The 14,361-nt window shown below is 45.4% G+C and overlaps 1 protein-coding gene across 1 annotated transcript in view; it reads left to right on the top strand.

Annotated features, from left to right (window-relative positions):
* SYNE1 (spectrin repeat containing nuclear envelope protein 1) overlaps positions 1-14,361 on the top strand; it is a 575,530-nt gene that overhangs the window by 146,337 nt on the left and 414,832 nt on the right. Inside the window, exons 6-9 of the mRNA XM_066595961.1 lie at positions 2,085-2,177; positions 9,250-9,428; positions 13,047-13,243; positions 13,359-13,468. Of these exons, the coding sequence (XP_066452058.1) occupies positions 2,085-2,177; positions 9,250-9,428; positions 13,047-13,243; positions 13,359-13,468 (579 nt within the window). The remainder of the gene's footprint in view (positions 1-2,084; positions 2,178-9,249; positions 9,429-13,046; positions 13,244-13,358; positions 13,469-14,361) is intronic.

The following is a 14,361-nucleotide window of genomic DNA, read 5'->3' as shown; positions in this document are numbered from 1 at the left end:
AGATTTTTTTTGTATTATCTTATATTATTCAACACAATGAGTATATTTGTGTGTCTCTGTCTGTTTGCATGCGTGTACCCTGCCTTAGTTCGGCGGCACACGAACGGGTCGGATTCCACATTCGGGAGCCCACAGCAGAATACGGCCCTGTGCTCAGACGGCATCCGCACATACCTGTTGAAATCTGTATTGCGGATGACTGCAGCAAGCTGCCATCAGACATGCGCAGTACAGGTTTGTTTTTTTTAAATTCTCTGTCTTTCCCGCGTCGTCTCGAGGCGATGATGTGACATTTCAATTGCGGATGGGCCGTGGCTCGGATGGCTTCCCTTGACTTCAATGAAAGCTGTCCTTGCAGAATCTGCATGAAAATAGAGCATGCTGCAATTTTCCCTCCACTCGTGGAAATTGCAATTTGTTTCCGCAAGTGTGCAGAAAAAAGCGCTTTTATGTTTTATGTTCCGAATGGTATTTGCTGCGGATCCGCGGTGTGGAGTTCGACCGCGCATTCCGCAGTGAAAATCGGTTCCTGTGCCACCGGCCTTAGACTAAGTGTACTGTACCTGGGCAACATTTCTGCGCCTACAGTATATGTGATATTACTGCATAGAGTTGTTCTTCATATTACTGTTACATGCTAATTAGGCCGTCCGACTTCTGCATCAGAGATTTCATTTGGAGCTTCCGGTGCCAAATCTGACAAAAAATGCTAAACAGAACAGTGCAGCACGCTGCGCTCCTTCATCAGGGAATGTTGGTTGGCATGCCGGAAGCCAGATATACACCTGTATAGTCAATGGGGTCCGTTCAGTGTCGCTTGGGTCCGTCATGTGCCAGATCTGCTTGGTTCCAGTATTTTCTGTTGTTTGGCTCCGAAGACAGAGACGAATAATGTAAATATACCAGAGCCGAGGGCGCAGGTATTAATGTGCCCTTATACAGGTGGCATCTTACTTCTTCCTACATTAGAGTACAGGAAATGCTGGAACTAGAGAAACAGCAATAGCGGAAATCCAGAACTTTACATATTTTACAATGTTATTTATTTTTCTCCTTAATGAAGGGATGTTTAAAAATGTGTATTTTTAATTTGCCTCCCTTTTATGACCTGTTTATGGCTTATGACATAGTATTTTATGGCTTATATATGGGAATTTTCTTCATTGAGAATTCAATAAATAATTTGGAGGATATTATAAAACATGATGCTGTACTGCTAAAGAAGTCGGTGAGCGACTGCGGAGTCTGTGAGGTGACTGCTTGTACATCTGCACTAGAAAGTGGCAAAATAATAATGTTTTGGAGATATTGGGGTAGATTTCACAATTGGGTCATTTGATGAATGAGTTTTCATGATGGTACAAATGGCACCTAACTTATCAAAATGGTGCAGTTGGTCTCATACGTTTGGCACCCCAGGCAATTTAATCACTTTTCTTTATGCTACCCCATGCCTGGCATACTAATATATGGCTATATGTTTAAAAACCCTGGAGGTAGATGTAGCAAGATTAACCCAATAACTTTAACACCATGTATTTCCCCTTTTTTTGCTACAATTTACAACAGAAGTGTGGCAGATAAATCAATGCATGTTGTACTTTGTTAGAAAGGAGTCAGCAGTAAATATTGTGAGCGTATGCAAATAGTTTTAGACACAAAAAATAAACAAATTTCTAAATATGCAACTAAAATGACATTTATAGTTTTGAGTGTAGACTAATACTTTACGGTTTACAGCGCCACCTGCAGGTTGCATACAAGTAGTATTCTTACTGGAATTTGGGACTTGTCATCCGGTCTCAGAAATGAAAAATATGGATATTGACTTGATCTAAAGATCACTCCAGACCTATAATTAATTTTTGGTGCAAGATGAGATAAAGTGGTTACATAATGAGCTTTTTAAATTGGTTTTAAGACAAATTAAATGACAGAAAGCCACTCGGCACAAAAATGAAGATATCCGAGTAGTGGAGAAAAGTTTCAGATTTAATTTTTTCCCCCAAAATGAGCATGTATCTGGTCATATTAAGAGAAATGTATTGTGCTCTCTACTGACACAGGCATCCTTATTGTTTCAGATTAAATTGGTCAACATAAACTCAACAGATATAGCTGATGGAAGACCCTCCATTGTGCTTGGTTTGATTTGGACCATCATTTTATATTTTCAGGTAATTTTACATGTAAATCTGTATTGGCAGAATGGTACACAGCGTATAATGTCATATTTGCTTACACAAAACGTCATTTTCATTTCCAGTTTGGATTTGAAATGATCATATTGTATAACAATGATATCAAAATGTGTATAATCTGAATGAATTGCAATTAAAACCACCCCAAAAAGTCAATTTTTAAACCTGTGCATTTTTTGCCACCTTTTAGTAGAACTCTGATAAAAACACACAAGGTTTTACTGATGCACTTTTTGGTGCAGTTTTAATTGCAACCAAAGTGCCCCGTGTGAATGGAGCCACCAAGGGATTTCCCCACCAATCCACAGGAAGTGTGATAAATTTGCCTGAGATCGTGAGTCCTCCTGCTCTTGTTTGCCAGAACGACCTCCAGTGAGGAGTTATGCATGTTGATGCTTCATAAATCTCTATGGCGCAGGTGTCGAACACAAGGCCCGCGGGCCGTGTCCGCCCCGCCACCTCATTTTCTGTGGCCCGCCAGCTGTGCACAAAGTTCCCTCACCTCCGTGCTGCTGTCAGTAGGCGATCTTCTATTGGCTAGTTCTGTCTACTGCAGCCAGTAATAGAGGAGTGCCAATAGCAGACTGACAACAGCCGCAGAGGAGGAAAGAAAACTGCAGAAAACATGATCTCTGCAGCGAGGAGAGGGACGCTGAGGAGGAGCAGCTACAGCGTGAGAGCCTGGTCAGCACTGAACTCCTCTCACCGGCCCTACCTCTGTTCATGGCTGCAGGCCTCGGGAGACATCAGGGGCCCAAGTATGCGGGAGGCACCCAAAGAAGAGAGCAGCCGGTATACTTGCCAGTGGGACCACATTGGATGCAGGTAAGTATAAAAATGTGTATACAGAAGTGTCCCTATGTGCATATGTATGTGTGTATACACAAGTGTCCCTGTGTGCATGTGTGTGTGTGTATGTATGTATGTATGTGTGTATATATATGGGGTGCGCCACTGGTCGCTATGGGGGACCTTATTACCAATCGGGTCGCTTTTACTATACTGTCTTACAATTAACAATTAGAATCGGCCCTTTAAAGGCAACCATATGGCTGATGTGGCCCTCGGTGAAGATGAGTTTGACACCCCTGCTCTATGGTACTTACAGGGAAAAATTGCTCTGCACATATCTTATATCTTCTATGATATTTCTTTATGTTTTATATGTACATGAAGCTTACTTCATTTGTGCATATGGCACAGTGTCTGACCCTGTTACCCTGTACTAAGGAACCAAAGGCTTTCTTTGTGCCATATTGGTGGCTCTGTACTGTTACATGTTATGTATATATTATGCAATAGAAGCAATGCATCTACCGGTAAAAGAGAATTCCCCCAGAAAATGGCATCTTAAAGGCATTCAAAGGTACAGAATGGAGCCACAGACTTCTGTGGGTGCCTTAATATACTTTTATACTGCAGTCCTTTCATTAATTCTCTACAACTGCCCGACTGATTATTCTATGGCTAAGGCTGGGTTCACACAGGGTGAATTTGCCGTGGAAATTCCGTTCAGAATTTGCTGCGGCAAATCCGCCTGTGCCCGCTAATCCTGGGCTTAGCCAGCCATGTGGACAAGATTTGTCAAAAATCTCATCCACTTCTTTATGGGAGCGCCGGGCTCAATGGAAAAGTATGCGGCCAAGCCGTTCCAAAACCGCAGCTTTCGTAGTAGTGCTTTCCCTGCGGAAATCTTATTTTTTTTCGCTGCGGTCAAACCGCAAGATCTCCAGCAGGATTACGTCCTGTGGGAACCCAGCCTAAGGCCTCATGTCAACGGGAAAATCAGGCCTGCTGTGGATTCTTCATGCAGAATCCTGCAGCGGGTCCCTCTTTTCCCGCAGACATGGGGCCTAAAAATAAGAATTACTCACCAGTCCGGACGCTGTGGATCTGCCCTCCGTCGTGGCTGGATCTTCTTTCTTCGGACCGGCAGATGTGAACTCCTGCTTTTCCGCGCTCTGGTGCTGAAGAGCATGAATTCAGCTGCGGGTGTGCCGCGGATCTGGACGGCTTCCATAGGCTGCAGTAGAAGCCTGCGGGAGCCGTCTGTGCGGTAGACCCGCACTGAAATGGGGCATGCTGCAGGTGTTTTCCCGCACATGCAGTCCGTGCCTCAGGGGAAAATGACATCCGCAGATATTTAATTACCTGCGGGTGTCCAATGCATCCCTATGGGGCGCGGATCACGCGTGCGGGTGATCCATTGCAGATCTGTCCCCGTGGACATGAGGCCTAATACTTTTTTCACACGAGCGCATATCGGCTGGCCGTTTTCACAGCCGGCCGATATTCGCTACGTTGGGAGTTAAAAATCTGGTGAACGGGCGCACAAATCAAACGTTTGTGTGCCCGTTTAAGCTCCCCAAGGCCATTTCCCCTCCCTCCCCATCGCAGCCTTACCTCTCTTTCCTCCCCACTCGTTCTGTACAATGGGAGGGCCTGGGATAGGGGCGGAGCTAAGCATCGGTCTGCCCCACCTCCTATTGATGGCTACGGACAAGGGGTGGGAAGAGGGCAGGCGCTTAGCAGGCGCATGAAACTTTGCCCCTTTCACTGAAGCAGCTGTGCTTGGAGAAGCGCAGCTGCTCCACGAAGGTTCCCTCATCACTGAACACTGCTGTCACAGAGAAGAGTCGGACAGCACTTCTAGGTGAGTTATGATTTTTTTCCCTGCAGCTTATATTTCAAGCCCCGCTACCCCCCCCCCCCCCCCCCACGAAAATCATCGCTGCAGGGGTTGCCTTCATCCCATTGCTTTTAATGGGGCAGCAGTGCCGCTGGCCTAATTGAAAGCAATGCGATAGCATCAAGGTCCTCTGCCACAGCTGTGACGGGGGATCCCCCTCATCGCCGCGAGGACTAAGGAGTTAACAGCGGGACATTTAAAAGGACTGCATTCTTTTAAATGCCCTGCTGTAAGCAGTGGGGAAGCTATTCCGTAAGCATGAGTTTCCATTAACTCCTGCTCCCATAGGAGTCAATGGAAACTCCTGTTTTGCGCACCGAAGATAGTGCATGTTCTATCTTTTTTAGGTGCGCAACCTTTTGAGCTTCAAATTCCGCGCATATGAACGCTTCTATAGAAACCCATAGGTTCGTTTAGAAGTGTGCATTATGCATGTGCAAAACACACACTCTTCTGACCGAGGCCTCATACAGACATTTTTTTTCTGTGTTTTCCGCTGCGCTAAACAGTGTCAATCACTACCATTGACTTTAATGGGGCTTCTCAGGTAAGCATTAAAATGCATCGTTTTTAACGCTGTGTTTTTCAAGCGCTGTCAGAATAATAGATACCCCCCCAAATGACCCCATTTTAAAAACTACACCCCATAGTGTATTCACTGAGGGGTGTCATGAGTATTTTGACCCCACCGTGTTTTTTCAGGAATTAATTCAATTTAGAGGAGAAAAAATAAAATTTCATATTTTTGCAAATATGTCATTTTAAAGACATATTTTTTTCCTATAGTGCCCATGAAAATGAGGATTTACACCCCAAAATGGATACCCCTGTTTCTCCCGTGTTCAGAAATACACCCATTGTGGCCCTAATCTTATGTCTGGATGCACAACGGGGCCCAAAACTACTCCTTTCGAGTAGTCGGTGTCTTTCAGAACATAAATTTAGCTTGAAGGCGTTTTAGGCCCCATAGCACTTTTGTAGAGCTCTTAAGCGGCCAAAACCATAGAGAACCCCCACAAATGACCCCATATTGAAAACTAGACCCCTTAACGAATTTATCTAGGGGTGTACTGTCCATTTTGACCCCACAGTTTTTGAATGAATTCAAGCAAAGCAAAAGGAAAAAATTGTGATTTTTGTTTTTTTGGCAATTCTGTCATTTTAAAAACTGCTTTTTTTGTACAGCACACACATGAATGAAGACTTGCACCCCAAAATAGATACCCCTGTTTGTCCCGTGTTCAGAGACATACCCATTGTGGCCCTAATCTTTTGTCTGGATGCACAACGGGGCCCAAAATGAAAGGAGTAGTTGGTGGCTTTCAGAACAGAAATTTAGCATGAAGATGATTTAGGCCCCATTGCCCACTTGTAGAGCCCTTGAGCGACCAAAACGACAGAGAACCCCTACAAATGACCCCATTTTGAAAACTAGACCCCCTAACCAATTTATCTAGGGGTGTACTGTGTATTTTTACCCTACAATTTTTGAATAAATCTAAGCAAAGCAGTAGGAAAAAAATTACAATTTTCATTTTTTTGGCAGTTGTATCAATTTAAAAACTGTTTTTTTTGTACAGCACACATAGGGATGAAGACTTTCACCCCAAAATGGATACCCCTGTTTGTCCCGTGTTCAGAACCATACCCCTTGTGGTCCTAATCTACTTAAAGGACACATGGCTGGGCCTATAATAAGGAGCACCTGTTGGATTTCAGGGTACAACAGAATAAATTCCAGGCCCCATTGCCCACTTATAGAGCCATTGAGCGGCCAAAACGATAAAGAACACCCACAAATGACCCCATTTTAAAAACAAGACCCCTTAACGAATTCATCTAGGGGTGTATTTTGACCCCACAGTATTTGAATAAATCTAAGCAAAGCAGAAGGAAAAAATAACGATTTTTTTTGGCAATTTCGTCAATTTAAAAACTGTTTTTTTTTGTACAGTGTACATAGGAATGAAGACGTTCACCCCAAAATGGATCCCCCGTTTGTCCCGTGTTCAGAAACATACCCATTGAGGCCCTAATCTACTTACAGGAAACATGGCAAGGCCTATAATGGAGGGAACACCCGTTGGATTGCAGGGCACAACTGAATAAATTCCAGGCCCCATTGCCCACTTGTACGGAATAAAAATTGACACCTTAAAAAATATCTCCCCACACCCCCACACCCCTAGCCCTCCGCGCCCTTTTTGGCATTCCCCAAATCTTAGATAAAAGTAATAATGTAAACTGTGTAGTATTTCCGAAGACAGGGGTAATTACGGAGGCTGGTTGGGATGGGTACATGGGGCAATAAAACCGGGTATCCCCCCTCCTCTCATGCTTTTTGGGGGTCATTTCTTGACCTCAGCGGCAGGGATGGGGTGTAAAAAGTGGCGCTCTGTGAGTCTCCGTAAGCTTGCAGAGGTGCGGCAGTCTCACACAGAAGGCGCTCAACAAGCTGCTCCTGGAACTGCATGAAGGCGAACGTTCCCGGGGCTTCTTGTAAATTACGGATTACAGGTAGCGGTCTGAATAACGCTGGGCTCACGCAGCCGTAGGCGGAGTCCGCTTGCACAGGCCCGCAGCGGATCCCAGCTGTGAGCCGGCCGTGACCCTGCGGCCGCGTAATGTATTGCGCATAACTGCCTACTCACACGGGCGGTCATGCGCAGTACTTTTTTTTGTTTGCATTTTCCGCACCATCGCTTAGCGATGACTCGGGTACCCGCAGCCCGTATACAAGGTAGTTGCGTATGGGCTGCGGGTATATCCGCGACCATGGAGCACAATGGACTCTATGTTGCGGATATCCGCAGTAAAATAGAACCTGCTGCGTTCTCTTTTCTGCGAGCGGATTACGTAATTCCGACCCACTAATGTGAGCGGCATTGTGTAATCCAATGCGATTGATCTGCGTATTACCGCGGATCAGACGCATGCGGAATTCGTAATTCCTATCCGGTCATGTGAGACCGGCCAAAGGTAGATCACTACCTTTTTATCACGTGACCAGGGACCGCTCAACGAGGCCGCCTGTCACTGCTTTAGGCTCTCGGCGACCGTTGGTCGCTGGGAGTAAGGAGATTTTAATTTTCCTGGGCTCCCCGACTCCTGCGCATGTGTCCGGTGTTTTGCCGGCGGTCGCATGCGCAGAATCCGGGAAAGTTCACGGAGGAGGATCGCGCCGGTGTGCAAGTTCACCGGAGGCCTCCGGTAAAAAGTTTAATCTCCTCTCACCGATTGCATCAGTGAGGGGAGATGAACCTTCACCTTTTTTTTAACTTTTACGTGATCGCCATTATCCATTGGATAACGGCGAACACGTGATCAGAAACCGCTCACCGCGGCCCCCCGTGAAATCTCCAGGCTCTCGGCTAAGTTTTGTAGCCAGGAGCAGGGAGATTTTAAATTACCACAGCTTTTGTGCATGCGTCCGCCATTTTGGCGACGGGCGCGTGTGCATAAGCTGGGGTAAGGTCCGCGGATAAATCCGCGGGCCTTAGGTACGTCATTTCATCCTCCTTCACGGATATGATCCGTGGGGGGAGATGAAACGCACGCTTTTTTTAAACTTTTTTTTTTTAAACTTTTTTACACTTTTTTTTTTTTACTTTACATGATCACTGTCATTGGATGACAGTGATCATGTCCCTTGTGAAATACCTCTGCTCCTGGCTACACATGGCAGCCAGGAGCAGAGGGATTTTAAATTTCCCGGGGCTCGAGCCCGTCTGCGCATGCGCCCGATGATTGACCTTCAGAAGCCGGGAGCCAGGAGATTTTAAATTTCCTGGGGGCTCCCGGGCTTCTGCGAATGCGCCTGACGTCATCGTCTGGCGCGCATGCGCAGAAGGCCGGTGGCGGGTCCGGGAGGACCAGATCTCCAGGGGACACCGCCGACAAGCCAGGTGAGAATTTTCAGCTGCCCTGATGGATCCGATCCATCAGGGCAGCTGAATTACTACTTTTTTTCACTGCTTTATTAACTTTTTTGCGATCGGCGCTATCCATTGGATAGCGCCGATCGCAATGCCGGGGGGGACTGCCCGCATCCTGGGATGACAGCTCCATGCTGTCGGCTACCTGCTGTCACGTCCTCAGGCAAGTGGGCATTAATCCTAAGAGGATGCATAAAATTATGTCCTCTAGGATTAAAGCCCACTTACTGAGGACATAGTTTCCCGATGGGGCAGTCGTTAAGGGGTTATTATCAGCTTGCTTGGCTGTGTTTATAACTGTACTGAAAACGCAATCAAATGCTGTCAAAAACGCATGTCAACGCAGCTGAAACCGCAATAAGCGCCTGTGTGAGAGTGGCCTTAGAGAACTCAATAAAAACATTCTTTGTTTCCTCTTTTACAGATTGAAGAATTAACCAGCAATCTTCCACAACTTCATTCGCTGTCCAGTAGTACTTCGTCTGTGGACAGTGTAGTGAGTTCTGAAACCGCCAGCCCCCCAACCAAACGGAAAGTGGTTAATAAAATTCAAGGAGGTGCCAAAAAAGCCCTGCTAAAATGGGTGCAGTACACAGCAGCCAAGTAAGTACAGTTTTTTTTTACTAGAGATTATTGTCTTTAATCGTATTATAAAGCTAAAGTCCAATCATTGAGTTATTTTAAACGCTAAAGATGAATTCATTGAGAACGCTGTTTCACATGCTGGACTTAAAGGGGTTGTCCCGCGGCAGCAAGTGGGTCTATACACTTCTGTATGGCCATAATAATGCACTTTGTAATGTACATTGTGCATTAATTATGAGCCATACAGAAGTTATCAAAAGTTTTATACTTACCTGCTCCGTTGCTGGCGTCCTCGTCTCCATGGAGCCGACTAATTTTCGCCCTCCGATGGCCAAATTAGCCGCGCTTGCGCAGTCCGGGTCTTCTGCAGTCTTCTATGGGGCCGCTCGTGTAGAATGCCGGCTCCGTGTAGCTCCGCCCCGTCACGTGCCGATTCCAGCCAATCAGGAGGCTAGAATCGGCAATGGACCGCACAGAAGCCCTGCGGTCCACGGAGACAGAGGATCCCGGCGGCCATCTTCAGCAGGTAAGTATGAAGACGCCGGACCGCCGGGATTCAGGTAAGCGCTGTGCGGGTTGTTTTTTTAACCCCTGCATCGGGGTTGTCTCGCGCCGAACGGGGGGGGGGGGGTTAAAAAAAAAAAAAAAACCCGTTTCGGCGCGGGACAACCCCTTTAATATAATCCCCACAGGAGAAAGATACACCCAATGTATAAAGAGGCGCACAACTGCTTTTAATAAATTAGGCTCTACTCTGGTCTTCCATGCACTTGAGCAGAAATCTACACCTGTATAAGTTACAGTTTCTGGTGTAAATTATGCAAAACTCTGTCGGCTTGGGGCTGCCCAATAAGCCACACCCCTTTTTTTAAAAAAACTGTTGTAAGTGACATTTCTGGCGCAAGGTAGGTTTGCGCCAACACTTTTTAAAAATTCTTTATTTGTAAGTTCTCATCCATATAGCCATACCTCTGTATGTACAGTCACACAGATAGCTGTCAATCACCGATAGCTCCGCCCACTGGACTGTTCAGCTCAGAATGTGCAGGGATATAAATGAAAAAAATTGCCAGTTCTACTGAATCTTGCTCCATAAAACTATAAATCAAGCTGCTCAGCTCCTCCTGCTCTGTAACATCATGCCTGCAGTTTGGACACCATGTTTGAGCTGACATGTTGACTTTAAGGACTTTAACGGTATTGTCACGGGCTTCTCTCGAAAGGGATGAACCCCACTTGGTCAGCATGAATTAGGTCAGTTTTGAGGGGGACCAGTCATAACACCAGCAAAGATTTTGAGATCTACTTTCATTGAGTAGAGAGATAGAATGACAGCTAGCACATAAATTTCAATCCTTACCCTTTTGTGATTTGGGCTCGCATCATGTCTGGGGCTCGCAACAGAAATAGAGTTAAAGGCTTGAACCGTTGGATGAAGAAGCAACTCTTGAGCATGGTTTGTAGCGAAGTATAGTGAGACCGTCGGGCCAGGAACTTGACCCGACTGCAACGCTGAGGATGATGTTTTGGATGGTTGAGAGGGAGGTTATAAAAGTTAGATAAGGTCTGCATCAACATTTGCATCTTCACTATGACGCTGTCAAGGAATTGGGGTCTGGGTACCGGAGGTCCCTGAAACTGCTCGCAACCCCTGTCCCTACCTAATTGCCCCCCAGGGCGACAACTGGGCAACAGTCCCTAAACTCACTAGGGAAGCAGAGCAAGGGATCAGACTACAACAGACATTGAGACAAACAAACACAGAGTTAAGTCAGGCAATCCGGGTCAGCAACAAGAAGGTACGCGGTACAAGGGATCAAGCGAAGGCTAAGTCAGGGTCAAGCAAATAGTCAAACAGGGAGGCAGGCAAATCCACAAAATGCGAGTGCAGCAGAAGACCTAACGAACACTGGCAAATACTGGAAGGAACAGAGACGTTTAAATGCTGTCAGAGCTCCCGCCCCAGCAGCTGATTGGGTCGGGAGCCTGATAGCAGCAGAGTTCAATCACCGAGGCACTGGGGGAACCCGCCCCCAGCCTTGCTGGACAGATGGAGACCAAGGACACGCGTCCTTAGCAACCCGGCGGCGAGCAGGATTACGGCAGCCAGGGGAGGTTACCAGAACTGGGGCTCCCCTGCGCCACACAGCTGCAGCCCGGGTGATGGGGCCGGCGATGTGGGCACGGAGGCCCCGCGAGCTGCCGGTCCAGACACTTTTTCCAGGATGCATCCTTCCTATGTTAGAGAACTGCGATGCTAAATGTTTTGTTAGCAAGAACTGCAGCAAACCGAGTAATGGAACGAAATCATGCTGTCCCTGTTCTAGGAAAAGGCTTTTCAGCTGCTTCGTTCTCTGTAAGAAGTACAGTGAAGGGGAGTCACACTGTCCTTACAAGCATGGTAGCAATAGCTTAGATCACAGAGGGAATACTATAACACGGCACAAAAATGAAGTAGCTGACAAAGGTTCATTAGACCATCTGCATTATTGTAAATGTATGGCAGAGGTTTAATGCCTACTGTGATCCTCTCATGTGCTACAAAGAAATATGCACAAAATTAAGGGCGTACTATGGAGTTATATCTTTCTTCCCAATCATTTGAATGAAGCGGAACTGCAGTACCAGACACAACCCATTCATAAAAGCAGCACTGTTTCCGCAGAAAGATGCTTATTTCTAATCACTTACTATCCCTTTAAAGAGAATCTATTACCTATATAAGCTAGTCATCATAATAGCGCTAAGCTAGTGAGTGTACAAGTCACTGAAATGCAGCTGAATAGTCACCTGAACTCCCAATCAGAAGGCCGTACGTTAGCACATGCTAATGGAAGGTGGCTTCTTTGCCCCTGACCCTCTTCTATTAGCCAGGGCGTAAAGTTGCTGTAAATAGCATTGTCCATGTATTACATATACAGCCCGTGGATTTATATGAACTGACTAAGGCCGGCTGCGCACGGACGAGTCAGATTCTGCATGCGGAATCTGGTTGTGAGTCCGGCCAGCGACCACACGTACCTGCAATATCTATAATGCGGATCACCGTGGAGGCACACAGGTAGTCCTGTGCAGCACAGATTTAAAAAAATATATATATATATATATTTGTATTTCCTGCAGTGACACTAGGTGATGACATGGGTATTCCGTGGCCCATACGCAAAGCTTTTTTGCGGATGGGCTGTGGATCGACTTCAATGGAGGCCGTCTGCACAGACTCCGCAGGAAAACAGAGCGTGCTGCTTGCAGACTACATAATTCCTATCCATGAGTGTGAAGGAAAAAGCGAAAGTACATCCCTTTTTAATGGCCTCTAAATCTGTCATGAATCATAAAATACACATAAGTAGGTAATGTTCTACCTATATACTGTATTACCTCTTCTCAGTACCACTTTAATTTATAGCACCGCCATAGCAAATGCATCCAATAGAATACAGTTTATTACTGGGGAATGTGGTTGGTCTCTGAGAAAGGAGCAGGAAACCCAAAGATCAGCATATTTTCAGAGGACCATCCTATCAAAAAGGCATTGCCCATAGCATACAACCCCTCCATATCTTTAAAATCCTGACGTTTTCAGTCATTACAAGAACCTGAGAAACCAACCCTTTTTACTTTAATATATTTAAGGCGTGTTGGAATCGAAATCAAAGATTTTGGAGCAAGCTGGAGAAACGGCATTGCCTTCCACTCGATGATATATGCAATAAGGCCAGAACTGGTGGACATGGAGAAACTGAAGGCAAGGACTAATCGTGAAAATCTAGAAGAGGCCTTTTCAATTGCAGAAAATGAGCTAGGAATTCCAAGGCTGTTGGATCCTGAAGGTATTTTATATATAATTAGACATATTTGTTTTGAATTATAATCATTACTGTATATTAATTACCAATTATAGAGTTCAGTTATTTGATTCATTTCAATTAACTTTTTTGTTTCTAGATGTTGATGTTGATAAACCTGATGAAAAGTCCATCATGACCTACATAGCTCAGTTCCTAAAACACTATCCTGATCCTCACAACACGCCAGCAGACGGCCAGGAAGATGATGTAAGTATTAAGTAATTAGTCTTAATTTCATCTAGAAACACATTCAGTATTGTCATGTCCATAACTCTGCTACAGTTTGTGTTTTGAGCAAAAAAACATATGCTTTTACAGTATAAAAGCAAAAGATGACCTTGTATAAGGATATCTCCTAAGTGTAAGTAGCTAGTTCTAAAACGTTCCTGGAAGTGGCTTGAGCCCTAAGTATTGGAGGTTTACTTCTGTGGGCGGAAGCCTTGGCTGCAAGTGGCATTACCTATGGTGAGGTTAATAAGCACAAAGCCAGGATGAAATCATTGCCTTGTGCTGCAGCTGTACAATGCCAATATGACTATACGGAAGGATTGTTGCTTCTAGAATAGGTGTACTTTTACTCACTGCTTCACCTTTAATATAGCAATGACCGCACTGGCACAGAGAAATGAAGTGATGTCATTATTAATGTCAATGTTTAGGATTTTGTTTTCGCCTTCTTGTTATCCTGTTCTTTATCAAAATTCTATATTCTGATTGCAAACATGCAGAAGTGTTCCATCCAAGTTGAGCATTATAGCTTTTCTATACAGAGTTTGTAAATCATGTATATGAAAGTCCATGACTCAGTGCTGCTCCTTGTGGCGATGAATGGAATTTCTATACTGCACTATCCAAAAAAACAATGCTTTTGGGAGGGAATATTTCTATGAGGCCAGAATCAGACGAGCATGGGCGCAACTACACTCTGCAGTACGAAGCATAGTTGCGCCTGAATGAGGGGAATCCCTTTCCGTGCGCTGGCTTTTTGAAACTCTGTGCCGGAAGATAGGTGCCGTCCGATCTCTCCCGCACGAAGTTTAATTAAGTGCAGGAAAGTTAGGGCAGGTCCTATCTTTTCCCATCCGCACAATTCATGGCCG

Source organism: Eleutherodactylus coqui, chromosome 3, assembly GCF_035609145.1.
Source record: "Eleutherodactylus coqui strain aEleCoq1 chromosome 3, aEleCoq1.hap1, whole genome shotgun sequence".
NCBI classification, from domain to species: Eukaryota; Metazoa; Chordata; class Amphibia; order Anura; family Eleutherodactylidae; genus Eleutherodactylus; species Eleutherodactylus coqui.
This window is presented reverse-complemented; position numbering and strand designations above follow the sequence as displayed.